Here is an 11578-nt window from a genome sequence, read left to right as displayed (position 1 = left end):
GAGAAGAAAAACAATGACCATAAAGAAAACCTCAAATCCTAAGTCTTGGTTTCCTTGCTCTACTACAGTGGTTTTCAAACTACATTCTATGGAGTTCTAAAGAAACAGGGAAGCTCCTCAGAAATCTTGGGAAAGGGACTTTTGTCTGTTCAGTCACTGCTATACCACCAAGAGGCCAGAGCAATGTTTGGAAATTTGTGGTTTCCTTGAAAGTAAAGCCTGGAATGGCAATGAGCAGCAGGGATGGGGGGGAGGTTGAGGTTATAAACTACCTACCAAATTTTTTTTTAAAAAAAGGAAAAAAACAAAAATTCTGAAGACTTTCATAAATCATAGGACACTTGAAGTCCTCCATCCTCCATGTTCCTCAGCACTGTTTCTCTAACTCATTAGCCCGGTAACCTTGGGCAAATAACCTAAGTGTCTCTGTTTCCTCACTAGTATATAAAGATGACATATTTTGTAAGCATTAGTGTAAAGCACTTAGCTCAGGATATAACACAAAAAAAGATCTTTTTTTAACAAAAGCAAAAAACACTTACTTTCCCTTGGCCGTTCCCATAATCCAAAATTTGAATAAATCAGAAGCAAATGCAATAGTCCTGAAGCATATTTTAACTGAACTTCTTGTTGAGTTGGAAAAAGAATCTCTAAATCTGTTCTTGTGCCTCTTTGCTTAGATTCACTCAAAGAAATAGAAGTATGAGGGCCCTGGGGATGTCAGGTTCTCTCAGACCTACCAGGGACTAAAAGCTAGAGTCCCCAGAAGTAAGAGCATCTTGGTGTCATCCATGAGAAACAGCTCTGGGCTCTCTGGTTTGGAGGGAATCTCGGTGATTGTCTAACACACTCACTTTTCAGCTGCGGAAAAGTAAAGAGCAGAGATGCTAAGCGACTCACCCAGGGTCAGAGTTAAGGGTCTCCTGACTGCCTTCTCCCAGGGCTGCTGGCTGAAAACAGGCCCTGCCCCATCAGACCGGCAGGGATCCCCATTCACAGGAATCAATGACCCACATTACACCCTCTCCATGACGCTGCCCAGGAACGCCAGGCTTGGAAACTGGATGTTCATGAGACCCCATGCTCTTTTTTTAAAAAAATATATTTTATTGATTTTTTACAGAGAGGAAGGGAGAGAGATAGTTAGAAACATCCATGAGAGAGAAACATCGATCAGCTGCCTCCTGCACATCTCCTACTGGGGATGTGCCCGCAACCCAGGTACATGCCCTTGGCCGGAATCGAACCTGGGACCTTTCAGTCCGCAGGCCGAGCCTCAATCCACTGAGCCAAACCGGTTTTGGCAATGCTCTTAAACTATAATGAATTAACTCTACAGACCCCTCAACTTCTCTCTTTCCATTCCTCTTTCACTTTATCATACAAGGCCTGAGGGATCTCTAACAGGTCATTCTCTGAAAAGAATAGAAGATCTCAGATATGTAACTCCCACCTGAATTGGGCAGGTACTTCTGTGAGATTTTCATTTCTTTGGTCTTTAAGCTAGGAACTTCCTTTCTGCCTGCTTGCTGCCATTCTTTTGCAAGCTCTTTGTAAAAGGACTGGCCTTTACTGACTAGTAAACTGAGGCCTTAGTGCAGTGATGGCGAACCTATGACACGTGTGTCAGAGGTGATACGCGAACTCATTTTTCTGGTTGATTTTTCTTTGTTAAATGGCACTTAAATATATAAAATAAATATCAAGAATATAAGTCTTTGTTTTACTATGGTTGCAAATATCAAAAAATTTCTATATGTGACACGGCACCAGAGTTAAGTTAGGGTTTTTCAAAATGCTGACACGCCGAGCTCAAAAGGTTCGCCATCACTGCCTTAGTTGAAGGAGGGTCAAAGAGGCTGAAAAACACAAGACTATACAGATTCTTCCTACTCTAGTCTTCTCATTCACTGTTCTCTCCAGATACACTCAATAACTGAGCTAAGATCAGCCCTGTGTTCATGCTATTTTAGAAAGAAAAGAAAAACATCCAGAGAAATGGAGACAAGAATAACTCACTGATGAGGAAGTTCTCTCTTGCTTTTGATTAGTCAAGCATCAAAAGGTTTTCTGAACCACTAATGCCACCTGGTGGCCAGCAAAATACATTAAAAAAAACCTTAAAATTCATGTATTACAGGAACTTGGGAAAACATGAGTTGAAAAGTTGACTATAATACTCTAATCTCTCAACTTTTAAAAATTTTTGTTTAATCCTCACTGGAGGATATTTTTTCCACTGCCTTAAAAAAAAATTAATCCTCACCTGAAGATATTTTTCTACTGATCTTTTAGAGAGAATGGAAGAGAGAGGGAAAGAAACATCGATGTGAGAGAAACAAATCAAACAAATCGACTGGTTGCCTCCTGCACACCCCCGACCAGGGCCCCGGCTGGGGAGGAGCCTGTAACCAAGGTATGTGCCCTAGACCAGAATTGATCCCGGGACCCTTTGGTCCGCCGGCTGATACTCTATCCACTGAGCCAAACCAGCTAGGCTCCATTGCTTTTTAAAAAGAGTGGAAGGGAGGGAGGGAAGTTGGGGAAAGAGAATGAGAGAGAGAGAAAAATATTATGTAGGAGAGAGACATCAATTGGTTGCCTCCCATACAAGCCCTGACGGGCCGATCGAACCTGCAACCCAGGTACTTGACTGGGAATCAAAACCACAACTCTGTGGTGCACGGACCATTCTAAGCACTGAGCAACATTGGCCAGAGCTCATTTATTTATTTATTTAGTTAAATAACCAATTTCTAGTTTCTATTAAAAAAACACCTATATAGAGCCAAACTTCTCCCACTCCTCCCAAAACCTCATCTTTCCCTTTTATTGGCCTCTCACCTAAAATACCCCACACCCAGCAAATGAGTCATACATGTGCAATAGGGGCTTCAATTCATAAGTAAAATCAGTTTTATTAACAGATTTCCACATGTCCAGAACAAACAATAAATTCCGAGAAAAAGGACCTACATACAGTGAAACTGGAAGTATCTCAGGATGACAAAAAATATATAGAAATATGTACACCCACAATCACCGCCGCCTCCGAAAACCTGAAAGGAAGGGAAATCAAGAATGAGGCAAAGGACAGTTGGAAAAGCCGGAGGAACAGAACAAAAAGACATCTAAAGAGAAGGCCACTAGGCACTACTCCATATCCTCCCAGGACAAAAGACTAGAAGTAGGAAGAAATTGAAGTGGGATAATGGTTTCTTCAAGTGACACTTTAGTAGTTTTATTTAAGGACGCCAGAAAAGGTGTGGGAGCTTAGAGGAACAATCCAGAAATCTCTTCTGTGAATTATGCTGATTTTCAGCTTGGGAAAGAAGAAAAATAAAATCCCACCTCTAAAGAGATTAATGCCCAGCATGGAAGAGATATTATAGGGCTCAGTAAGACCTAGGATGGCAAATTCAAAGCTGGCATCCCAATTCATACTCTCCACCCTGCACTTGATCACCTAACTCCTAGCCATTTACTGACCTTTTTTCTTCCGACCTTTCTTGGGTATCTTCTTCCGCTTCTTAATAGGATTCTGATCCTGGAGACAGATGGAGAAGTAAAGGAATGGCAGTGCAAGTGTTGGTATCTCTTCCCCAGTTTCCCATGGCAACGAGCCCCACATGCATTTGGCTGAAAGCATGAAGACCACCTCCCACCCCTGTATCACAACCTCACCTCATCAAGATGAGGGGTTTCTCCTGTCAAAGCACTGATGTCACTGAAGTGCGTGAGAGAATGAAGTTGTGAGCTCATGACATTTGCGCGTTTTCGTCGTCCTTTCTCTCGCTTACTGACACTTAAACGCACCATCATGCTCTCCTCATAGTTAATCCTGTCAGAGAAACACAGACACTGTGTCTAATATGCTCAATCCATAACACACAAGCTGCAGCCCAGAACCTGGGCCCAGACATTTTACTCACCCCTTATTATGACAGTTCTCAACAGATTTCATAGCAGGGCAATATAGTATTTAGTAAGGACATACCAAATGCTCAACACCGAACTTCCTCAAAGAAACGTTCTTTGTGCTAGAATTTCCCTCCTCCCTACTGATGAACTCACAGTCCAACCACTGGAATATTTAAATTATTATTATATCAGAGAACTCTTATATTTCAGATCTACAGACAGGATTAGCTACATGGACCCCTTCACTCAAACCTATCAACTGGGCAAAGTCAAGGAGTCTGTATTTACGTTACAATCAATTCTCTATTTCTCTTTCCTGAACTTATCTAGCACTCTTGATGCCATTACAAAAACCTGCTTTAAAGTGTTCTCCTTCATATAGCATTTGTTCAGTTGGGGGAGGAGGGGATATCTTCTTCCTAGTTCTTAGTCTGTGCTTCAAACCCCTAATTCTTAGAAACTGTCCTCCCAAGTTTTCCACTCCATTCTCTATATAATGTGGGTTCGTTTGGCACTAGACCTAACCATATTCATCCAAAGCACAAGGACTGGTCTCTACAGCGCAGAAAATACTGTCTAATTACAAGGACTCAGACCTGTGTTGATCCTCCTGACTCTGGCGAGTAACATGAGGATGCCGGGCGTCACGGATTTCCTCTGGAGCATCTGAGTACTGCTCCTTAAGTTCACGAATAACAGAGCTGCTCAATGCTCGTCTCTTGGCTCGTTCTAGACGCTTCTTTTCCCGCTCAGCCTCTGTTTCATCTATGTGATAAAAATTAGCAAAGGTTATCCCAGAACAGAGAAAAGGAGAAGAGAAACACAATTCACACGGAGGAGGTGGTAGCCACGGTTCATACCATAATGTACCGGCACCAAGCGTGGTGGAACATATTTCTTAACTGCTCCGTTTGCAGATTTCTTCCCTGAAGCCCCAGACTGTCCTTCCTCTGCTTCATCTTCCTCATCATCAGAGCTCAACTATAAAAAGAATATAATGTCCATAAACTTAGGAAGTGTTAGACAGATGATAAGGAAAACCAAAGCTGGCATACCCTAGGGAGGTGAGAAAATAAAAGGCAGAAGGGGGAATCTCATACTCAACACTCTAAGGCACAAGCTGGGAATCAAGAGTAATAAGAGAATCCCAGGAGATCCAGGATCACCACGAGACTCATTCAGGAAAATCAGGACAACGCAACCCCTTACCTTGCTCATCATATTGCTGGGATGAGGCTTAAAACGGAGTGGGTCATTCTCACCTGAAACAAAAAACCCCAAGAGATTTTATAAGATTTTGGACTTTATGATGGAATCCACATAACCTTACAGCTTCTCCCTTCTCCCACTTACTGAGGCTGCCTGTCACTGCAGTCTTGACCAGTTTGTCAATTTGATACTTCAGTTTTTGATCCAAGGGACGAATTTTTTCCAAAACCTGTAACATGGTTAGAAAGGATCACATTCCCTTCCCAAAGTTAAGCACATAGCAGAGTCCCTATATTAAGTTGCCAGATAAAGCACTTAACTAGCATATGCACAAAGTCAGAACCAAAGAAGAGAAAAATACTACCTTTCATTTGGTTTCCTCACTTAAATATGAGAACATTCACTTAAATGACAGCTATTGTGTGATAGTCCTGGAGTTCAGGATTTGGAAACTTAGGACTCTAAGATGCCAAATGCTTCATACCGTGCGAATCTCCACCAGTCTCAAAACTGCCGCATGTCCCTGAAGAGACCCTCCCGAGGCTTTGTCCAGGATGAGATGGCTCAGATCCATAAGGTACATGAGCAGCAACTGGTCTTTCACTTCCAAGAGGCTGAGACCCTGAGTTAAACAAAACAGTAAGAGGTACAAATTCTGTTTTAGCCAGAGAATCAGGAAAGCCTAGGACAAACAGGATAATCCTTTCCAAGTTCAAGTTTTTCCCAATCAATTCATGTAAGGTATCTGGAGTAATCTCAAGGGGGGTGGCTGTACCTGAAATAGCCACAGAGAAAATTATGCTAACAAGAGAAAAGCAAAGCTCAGAGCACTTTTGAAACACAGTAAGAGCAAGAAAATCAAAATATCTCCAAAATAACTACAGCAGGATTTCTCAACCTCAGAGCTATTAACATTTAGGGAGATCATTTGTGGACTGCTGTCTAGGCGCTGGAGAGTGCTCAGCAGCATCACTGGCCTCTACTCACTGATATCCCCTCAAGTTGTGACAATAAAAAATGCCTCCAGCCCAGTCAGTGTGGCTCAGTGGTTAAGCATTGACTCATGAACCATGAAGTCATGGTTCCATTCCTGGTAAGGGCACATACCCAGGTTTTAGGCTCAATCACCAGTGGGGGGTGTGCAGGAAACAGCCAATCAATGATTCTCTCTCCTCATTAAGGTTTCTATCACTCTCTTCCCCCATCCCTTCCTCTATAAAATAAATAAAAACACATTTTTTAAAATATATTTTATTGATTTTTTACAGAGAGGAAGGGAGAGAGATAGTTAGAAACATCGATGAGAGAGAAACATCGATCAGCTGCCTCCTGCACACCTCCTACTGGGGATGTGCCCACAACCAAGGTACATGCCCTTGACTGGAATCGAACCTGGGACCCTTGAGTCCACAGGCCGACGCTCTATCCACTGAGCCAAACCAGTTATGGCTAAAAACACATTTTTTTTAAAAAGCCTCCATAATGCCGAATTCTAAACTAATTTAATAAAAAACAATTACTGATTCTATCCCCATACAATGGAATTATACAATATAGGTTAAAAACAATGATCTATACATACTGACAAAATTCCTTTCATACTTAGTTTCATATCACAACACTTTCTACGCTCTGTAAAAAATGTAATATGGTTCCAACTAAAATGGGGGGAGTATGATGCACACATTTTATATGTATAAAAATATGTCTGGAAAATAACACATAATTAACAACTACTATCCCTGGAGACCAAAATGAGAAAAAGGTAGAAATGGAGTGCTTGTACTGTGAAACTGTTTTTTCATCAAGCATGCATTACTTTTAAAATAAAAGAAATTTCCAAAAAAATGTACCTTAGTGGTTATCTTAGAACAGTGATTATATAAAACTTTTAATTTTCTTCTTTGTGTTTTTATGTATCTGCCAAACCTTCTACAATTAAAAGCTTATTATATTTACAGGCAGAAAATTAAACAAATGTTATATGTTTATTCTTTTAAAAGAAAGTACAATGTGTGAGCACTGACTTAAGTTATAGTTATTTTTTGTTAAAATATTTTATGGATATTTTACAGAGAGGAAGGGAGAGGGATAGAGAGTTAGAAACATCAATGAGAGAAACATCAATCAGCTGCCTCCTGCACAACCCCCACTGGGGATATGCCCGCAACCAAGGTACATGCCCTTGACCGGAATCGAACCTGGGACCCTTCAGTCCGCAGGCCGACGCTCTATTCACTGAGCCAAACCAGTTAGGGCTATAGTTATTTTTTAAAAAGGAGTCACTGTTGTATAAAATAAAACTGAGAAAGTCCATAGATCTAGGAAGACCCATACCAATCTTTTGTATTTCTGTGGGGTCTGTTGTTATCTCGCCTCTTTCATTTCTGATTTTGTTTATTTGGTTCCTCTCTCTTTGCTTCTTGGTGACCTAGCTAGAGGTTCATCAATTTTGTTTCTCCTTCAGAGAACCAGCTCTTGGTTTCTTGATCTTTTGTATAGTTTTTTTGGTCTCTATTTCATTTATTTCTGCTCTGATCTTTATTTTATTTTTAAGATATTTTTATTGATTTCAGAGAGGAAAGGAGGAGAGATAGAAACATCAATGATGAGAGAGAATCATTGATCAGATGCCTCCTGCACGCTCCCTACTGGAGATCGAGCCTGCAACCTGGGCATGTGCCCTTGACCAGAATTAAACTTGGGACCCCTCAGTCCACAGGCCAACGCTCTATCACAGGGGTACTCAAACTACGGCCCGCGGGTCACAAGCAAATACAAATATTGTATTTATTCCTGTTTTGTTTTTTTATTTCAAAATAAGATGCGTGCAGTGTACATAGGAATTTGTTCATAGTTTTTTTTTAAACTATAGCATTACAAGCCTCCCTCAAAAAAAACCTAAGAAAAACTGGTAATAAATTATCTAACCCTGCAACTTAAAGAATTAGAAGCTCTATCCACTGAGCCAAACCAGATAGGGCTCTGATCTTTATTATCTCCTTCCTGGGCTTTTCTTGTTGCTCTCTTTCTAATTCTTAAGTTGCAGGGTTAGATAATTTATTACCAGTTTTTCTTAGGTTTTTTTTGAGGGAGGCTTGTAATGCTATGAACTTCCCTCTCAGGACTGCTTTCACCGAGTCCCATAAGTTTTGGATTGTTGTGTTTTCATTGTCATTCTAGGAAGACCTATATCAAAAAGGTTAAATACTCTGCCTAAGATTACACAGTAATAGGAATAAAACTGGGATTCAAACTCAGTCTGAGTCTAACAAGATAAGCTCTTAAGATAAGCATTAGTGTAGTACAGGAGGATAAGCAAAGGATTTTAAAGGCAGGCAAATTGAGTTTAACTTTTGAATTAGGTATTCAGTAATCAAATATTGAGTAAGTCACTTAACCTTCTAACATCAGTTTCCTCATCTGTAATATGAACACTATTTCCTTCCTGTGTCAAAGAGCAATTATGAGATGCAAATAATATAACATGAAAACACTTTGTAACCTATAAAACACCTAGTAAAAGCCTTTGGTGATAAGCTAGTAAATATCTGCTCAATGAATAAACAAATATATAGTGATCTAAGATACATGCTGGTAGCCCATCTCAAAAAGGCATTAAACTGAAGCAAAGCATGGTACCCAGAATAAAGACAGCCAAGAGTTTGAGATGTAGGCTCTTCTGACATGCATAGGCACTGCCAAGTGCAAAATGAGTTATAAGCAGGAGAAACACAAAGAAAGAAAAAAGCAAAGATAAAAAAATAAGCAGAAAGTATAAAAATAGACAAGAACAAAATTTGATGAGAAAGAAAAGACAAAGAATATATTAAAAATGCTCTTATGCCCAGCTGGTGTGTCTAAGTGGTTGAGCCTTCAGCGGTGAACCAGGAGGTCATGGTTTGATTCCTGCTCAGGGAATATGCCCAGGTTGTGGGCTCAGTCCCCAGTAGGGGGCGTGCAGGAGGCAGCAAATCAATGATTCTCATCATTGATGTTTCTCTTTCTCCCTCTCCCTTTCTCTCTGAAATCAATTACAAAAAATTATTTTTTAAAATGCTGTTAGCTATCTTTCTAAAGAACAAAACTGCTTTCCAAAGAATAAATCCCGTGATTAAAAATCCATCAATGCTTATTATCCTACTGCAATGATTTTCATACTTTTGTTAACCTATGGTATGTTTTGCTTAAATAATATCTCAGCAAAAAAGTTCAGTATATAAAACAGATGACACCAGATTTTCCAGCTCAAGTAAGTAAAGGAATCCAGAACCCTGTTTATACTGGCCATACTCAATAATCCCTGAGAAGGTTCTATAAGACGTTAATTTATAAACCACCATCTTTCAATTTTAAGATGCACATTGTTTTCATATTTTGACATCTCTGAAGTCAAGATGCATCTTTTAATCAACAGTATTTTAGTACATGTCACAGATTAACAGGTAGCATTTTTTCTTAATATATATAAAATGAGTGATGTTCTCCATTAGCAGCACCTTGGATTAGAAGAAACACAATAGTTAACGCCTCAGTTGACAAGACTTCTCACAATCACTACTTTTCCAGTCTTTTTTCCTACCCCTAAAACACACACACACACACACACACACACACACACACAAAGGACTTAGCTTCTTTCCCAGAATATCACCATGCTTTCAGGATTTCGTGCTTTTACACATCTGCTTCTTTCTGAACTTCTGACTCCTATTTATTCCTCACAATCCTGTTACCTTCCCCCATAAGCCTTTCCTGACTTCCTCTGCTCCTCTGGCAATTATTTAATCTTTCTCCTCAGCTTGCACAGCACTCGTCATGACTCTGCAACATGGCTGCTACTGCTTATACCTATCACTTTGATCTGTCTCACTCGCTAGACTTCAGCACAGAAACTGGGCTTTATTTGTCTTTAAAGCTCCAGCACTTAGTATACAAGACATTCAATAAACCTATCGTTAAAGAGCTGTTGAGAACATCAACTTGGGGGATGCTTACTCTTCAAGTATGTCTTACCTTCTCTGTTGGATAGGCTCTAGCTTGAACTTTTTTCGCCAGAGCTTGAATTTGTGCAGTTACAGCCATTACCTGAAATTAGTCCAAATAAAACAGCTGACTAGAATACATCAAGTGATCTCGGTAAGCTGTAAAGGGCAAAAGCTAACCAATGCCACCTAAAAGTTATCTTAAACACTGTTCAACGTACAGTATTTTCTTTTCAGTTCTGGAAAAGAATTACAAGAGATGGTTTCTGATACTTCTTCAAAAGATAGAAAAAACTTTTCACCTCTTCTTAAAGCTAAAGAAGAACCTCTTACCAAAGCATGGGGAAGCCATGGGGACTATACCTTTATCTGTACCGGTTGAACTTACAATGCATAGCACTACATAAATGTGTATTAGCTGGGCACCCAAAAGGCAAGTCGCATCACCTTACCCAGCATCAGTTTCCTTAACTATAAGAAAAAAGGAAACTGATTCAGATAGTTTTTTTCTTAAGTTTTCTGAATTCCTTTAGATGTAGAAGTCAATTACTTTTCATTGTAGCCTGAAAAGGTCTTCATCAAATCATTGCTTTTATGGCATTTGGTAGCATTCAAATATATGCTCCCAAATCAACAGTTTGGAGGTGAACAGCACACGAAGTCAAAGTCAATCCCTGATTAATCTATTCCAAAAGGGTGATATTACTCACCTGCTCCTGGAGGTTTTTCAAAAGTGCCACCGCTCTCGGCAGGTCTGACTCCAGCACCTCCTATAGGAGGGGGAATAAAGAAAAGCCATTCTTCCCTCAGGATTCTGAGGGGGGAAAGCCCCCACTTTCCTTCGGACACCCCAGACTTCCGGCCTTCCCACTCCTGTTCACAACTTGCCTTCTAGCGGGCCGGCCCCTCAGAGGTTACTGGTGAGGAGCGGTAATTCCAGCCCGTTTCCCCACGCTGTGCCAGGGAGGTTGCCTCCCTGAAGCCACGTTCATCACCACCCTTCCCTCGCTCCAATAATTTGCCTGAATCACTTAAGGTAAAAGAAGCATTCACGATAGCAACCGGAGAAAGAGAAAGAGAACACACCGTAGGCACCGGCGCCGCCATTGTCGCAAAGCCCACCCCTTCCGGAATCGTACTTCCTGGTTGATAGACTGATGGACAACCACCGCTTGCAAATCTAAGCCAATAGGAATAGAGATTCTCTCACTTCCGCCTCGAACAGGATGTCCTAGAGGTGGGACTGGGGCCAGCCAATGGAATAGAAGAACTGGTTAAATCCGTCAGATTTAGGAAGGGAGGTAATGACGTAAAGATGTTCTCGAACGAAACACGCGATTGGTAAATTGAATAGAATGATCGAAGCTAAACCAATAAAAACTGGGCAAATGATTGATTGGCAGTTATAGAGGCCCAATGGAAGAAAGGAGTTAGCAGAGCTAACTGAGAGCGTATTGGCTCCG

The 11578-nt window shown here is 40.7% G+C and overlaps 1 protein-coding gene across 3 annotated transcripts; it reads right to left on the bottom strand.

Annotated features, from left to right (window-relative positions):
* Positions 1-2893: 2893 nt before the first annotated feature.
* On the bottom strand, positions 2894-11258 carry NGDN (neuroguidin). Of its 3 annotated transcripts, XM_015572483.1 has the most exons (12): positions 11202-11218; positions 10826-10885; positions 10479-10586; positions 10147-10218; positions 5615-5752; positions 5275-5359; positions 5131-5183; positions 4782-4902; positions 4518-4686; positions 3685-3841; positions 3490-3547; positions 2894-3059 (listed from the first exon to the last, which is right to left on the bottom strand). In XM_015572483.1, exons 4-12 carry the CDS (start codon positions 10213-10215, stop codon positions 3040-3042), a joined length of 870 nt encoding a protein of 289 aa, XP_015427969.1. In that variant the 5' UTR covers positions 10216-10218; positions 10479-10586; positions 10826-10885; positions 11202-11218; the 3' UTR covers positions 2894-3039. The 3 variants fall into 3 exon arrangements, with proteins under 3 accessions (XP_015427969.1, XP_006776864.1, XP_006776863.1); XM_006776801.2 differs by lacking the exon at positions 10479-10586 and having other exon boundaries at positions 11202-11258; XM_006776800.2 differs by lacking the exon at positions 10479-10586 and having other exon boundaries at positions 11178-11237.
* Positions 11259-11578: the final 320 nt, after the last annotated feature.

The sequence above is a fragment of the Myotis davidii genome, unplaced genomic scaffold, assembly GCF_000327345.1.
Source record: "Myotis davidii unplaced genomic scaffold, ASM32734v1 scaffold1949, whole genome shotgun sequence".
Lineage (NCBI taxonomy): Eukaryota > Metazoa > Chordata > Mammalia > Chiroptera > Vespertilionidae > Myotis > Myotis davidii.
Note: the sequence above shows the minus strand (reverse complement) of the source record. Positions and strands in the feature narration are given on the sequence as shown.

Coding starts and splice junctions, on each gene's coding strand:
- NGDN (XM_006776800.2), bottom strand. CDS start 11,222: ATGGCGGCGCCGGTGCCTACGGTGTGTTCTCTTTCTCTTTCTCCG. Junction 3,842..4,517: donor AGTCAGGAGGATCAACACAG/GTCTGAGTCCTT, acceptor TTTCTCTGACAG/GATTAACTATGAGGAGAGCA. Junction 3,548..3,684: donor AAACCCCTCATCTTGATGAG/GTGAGGTTGTGA, acceptor ATCTGTCTCCAG/GATCAGAATCCTATTAAGAA.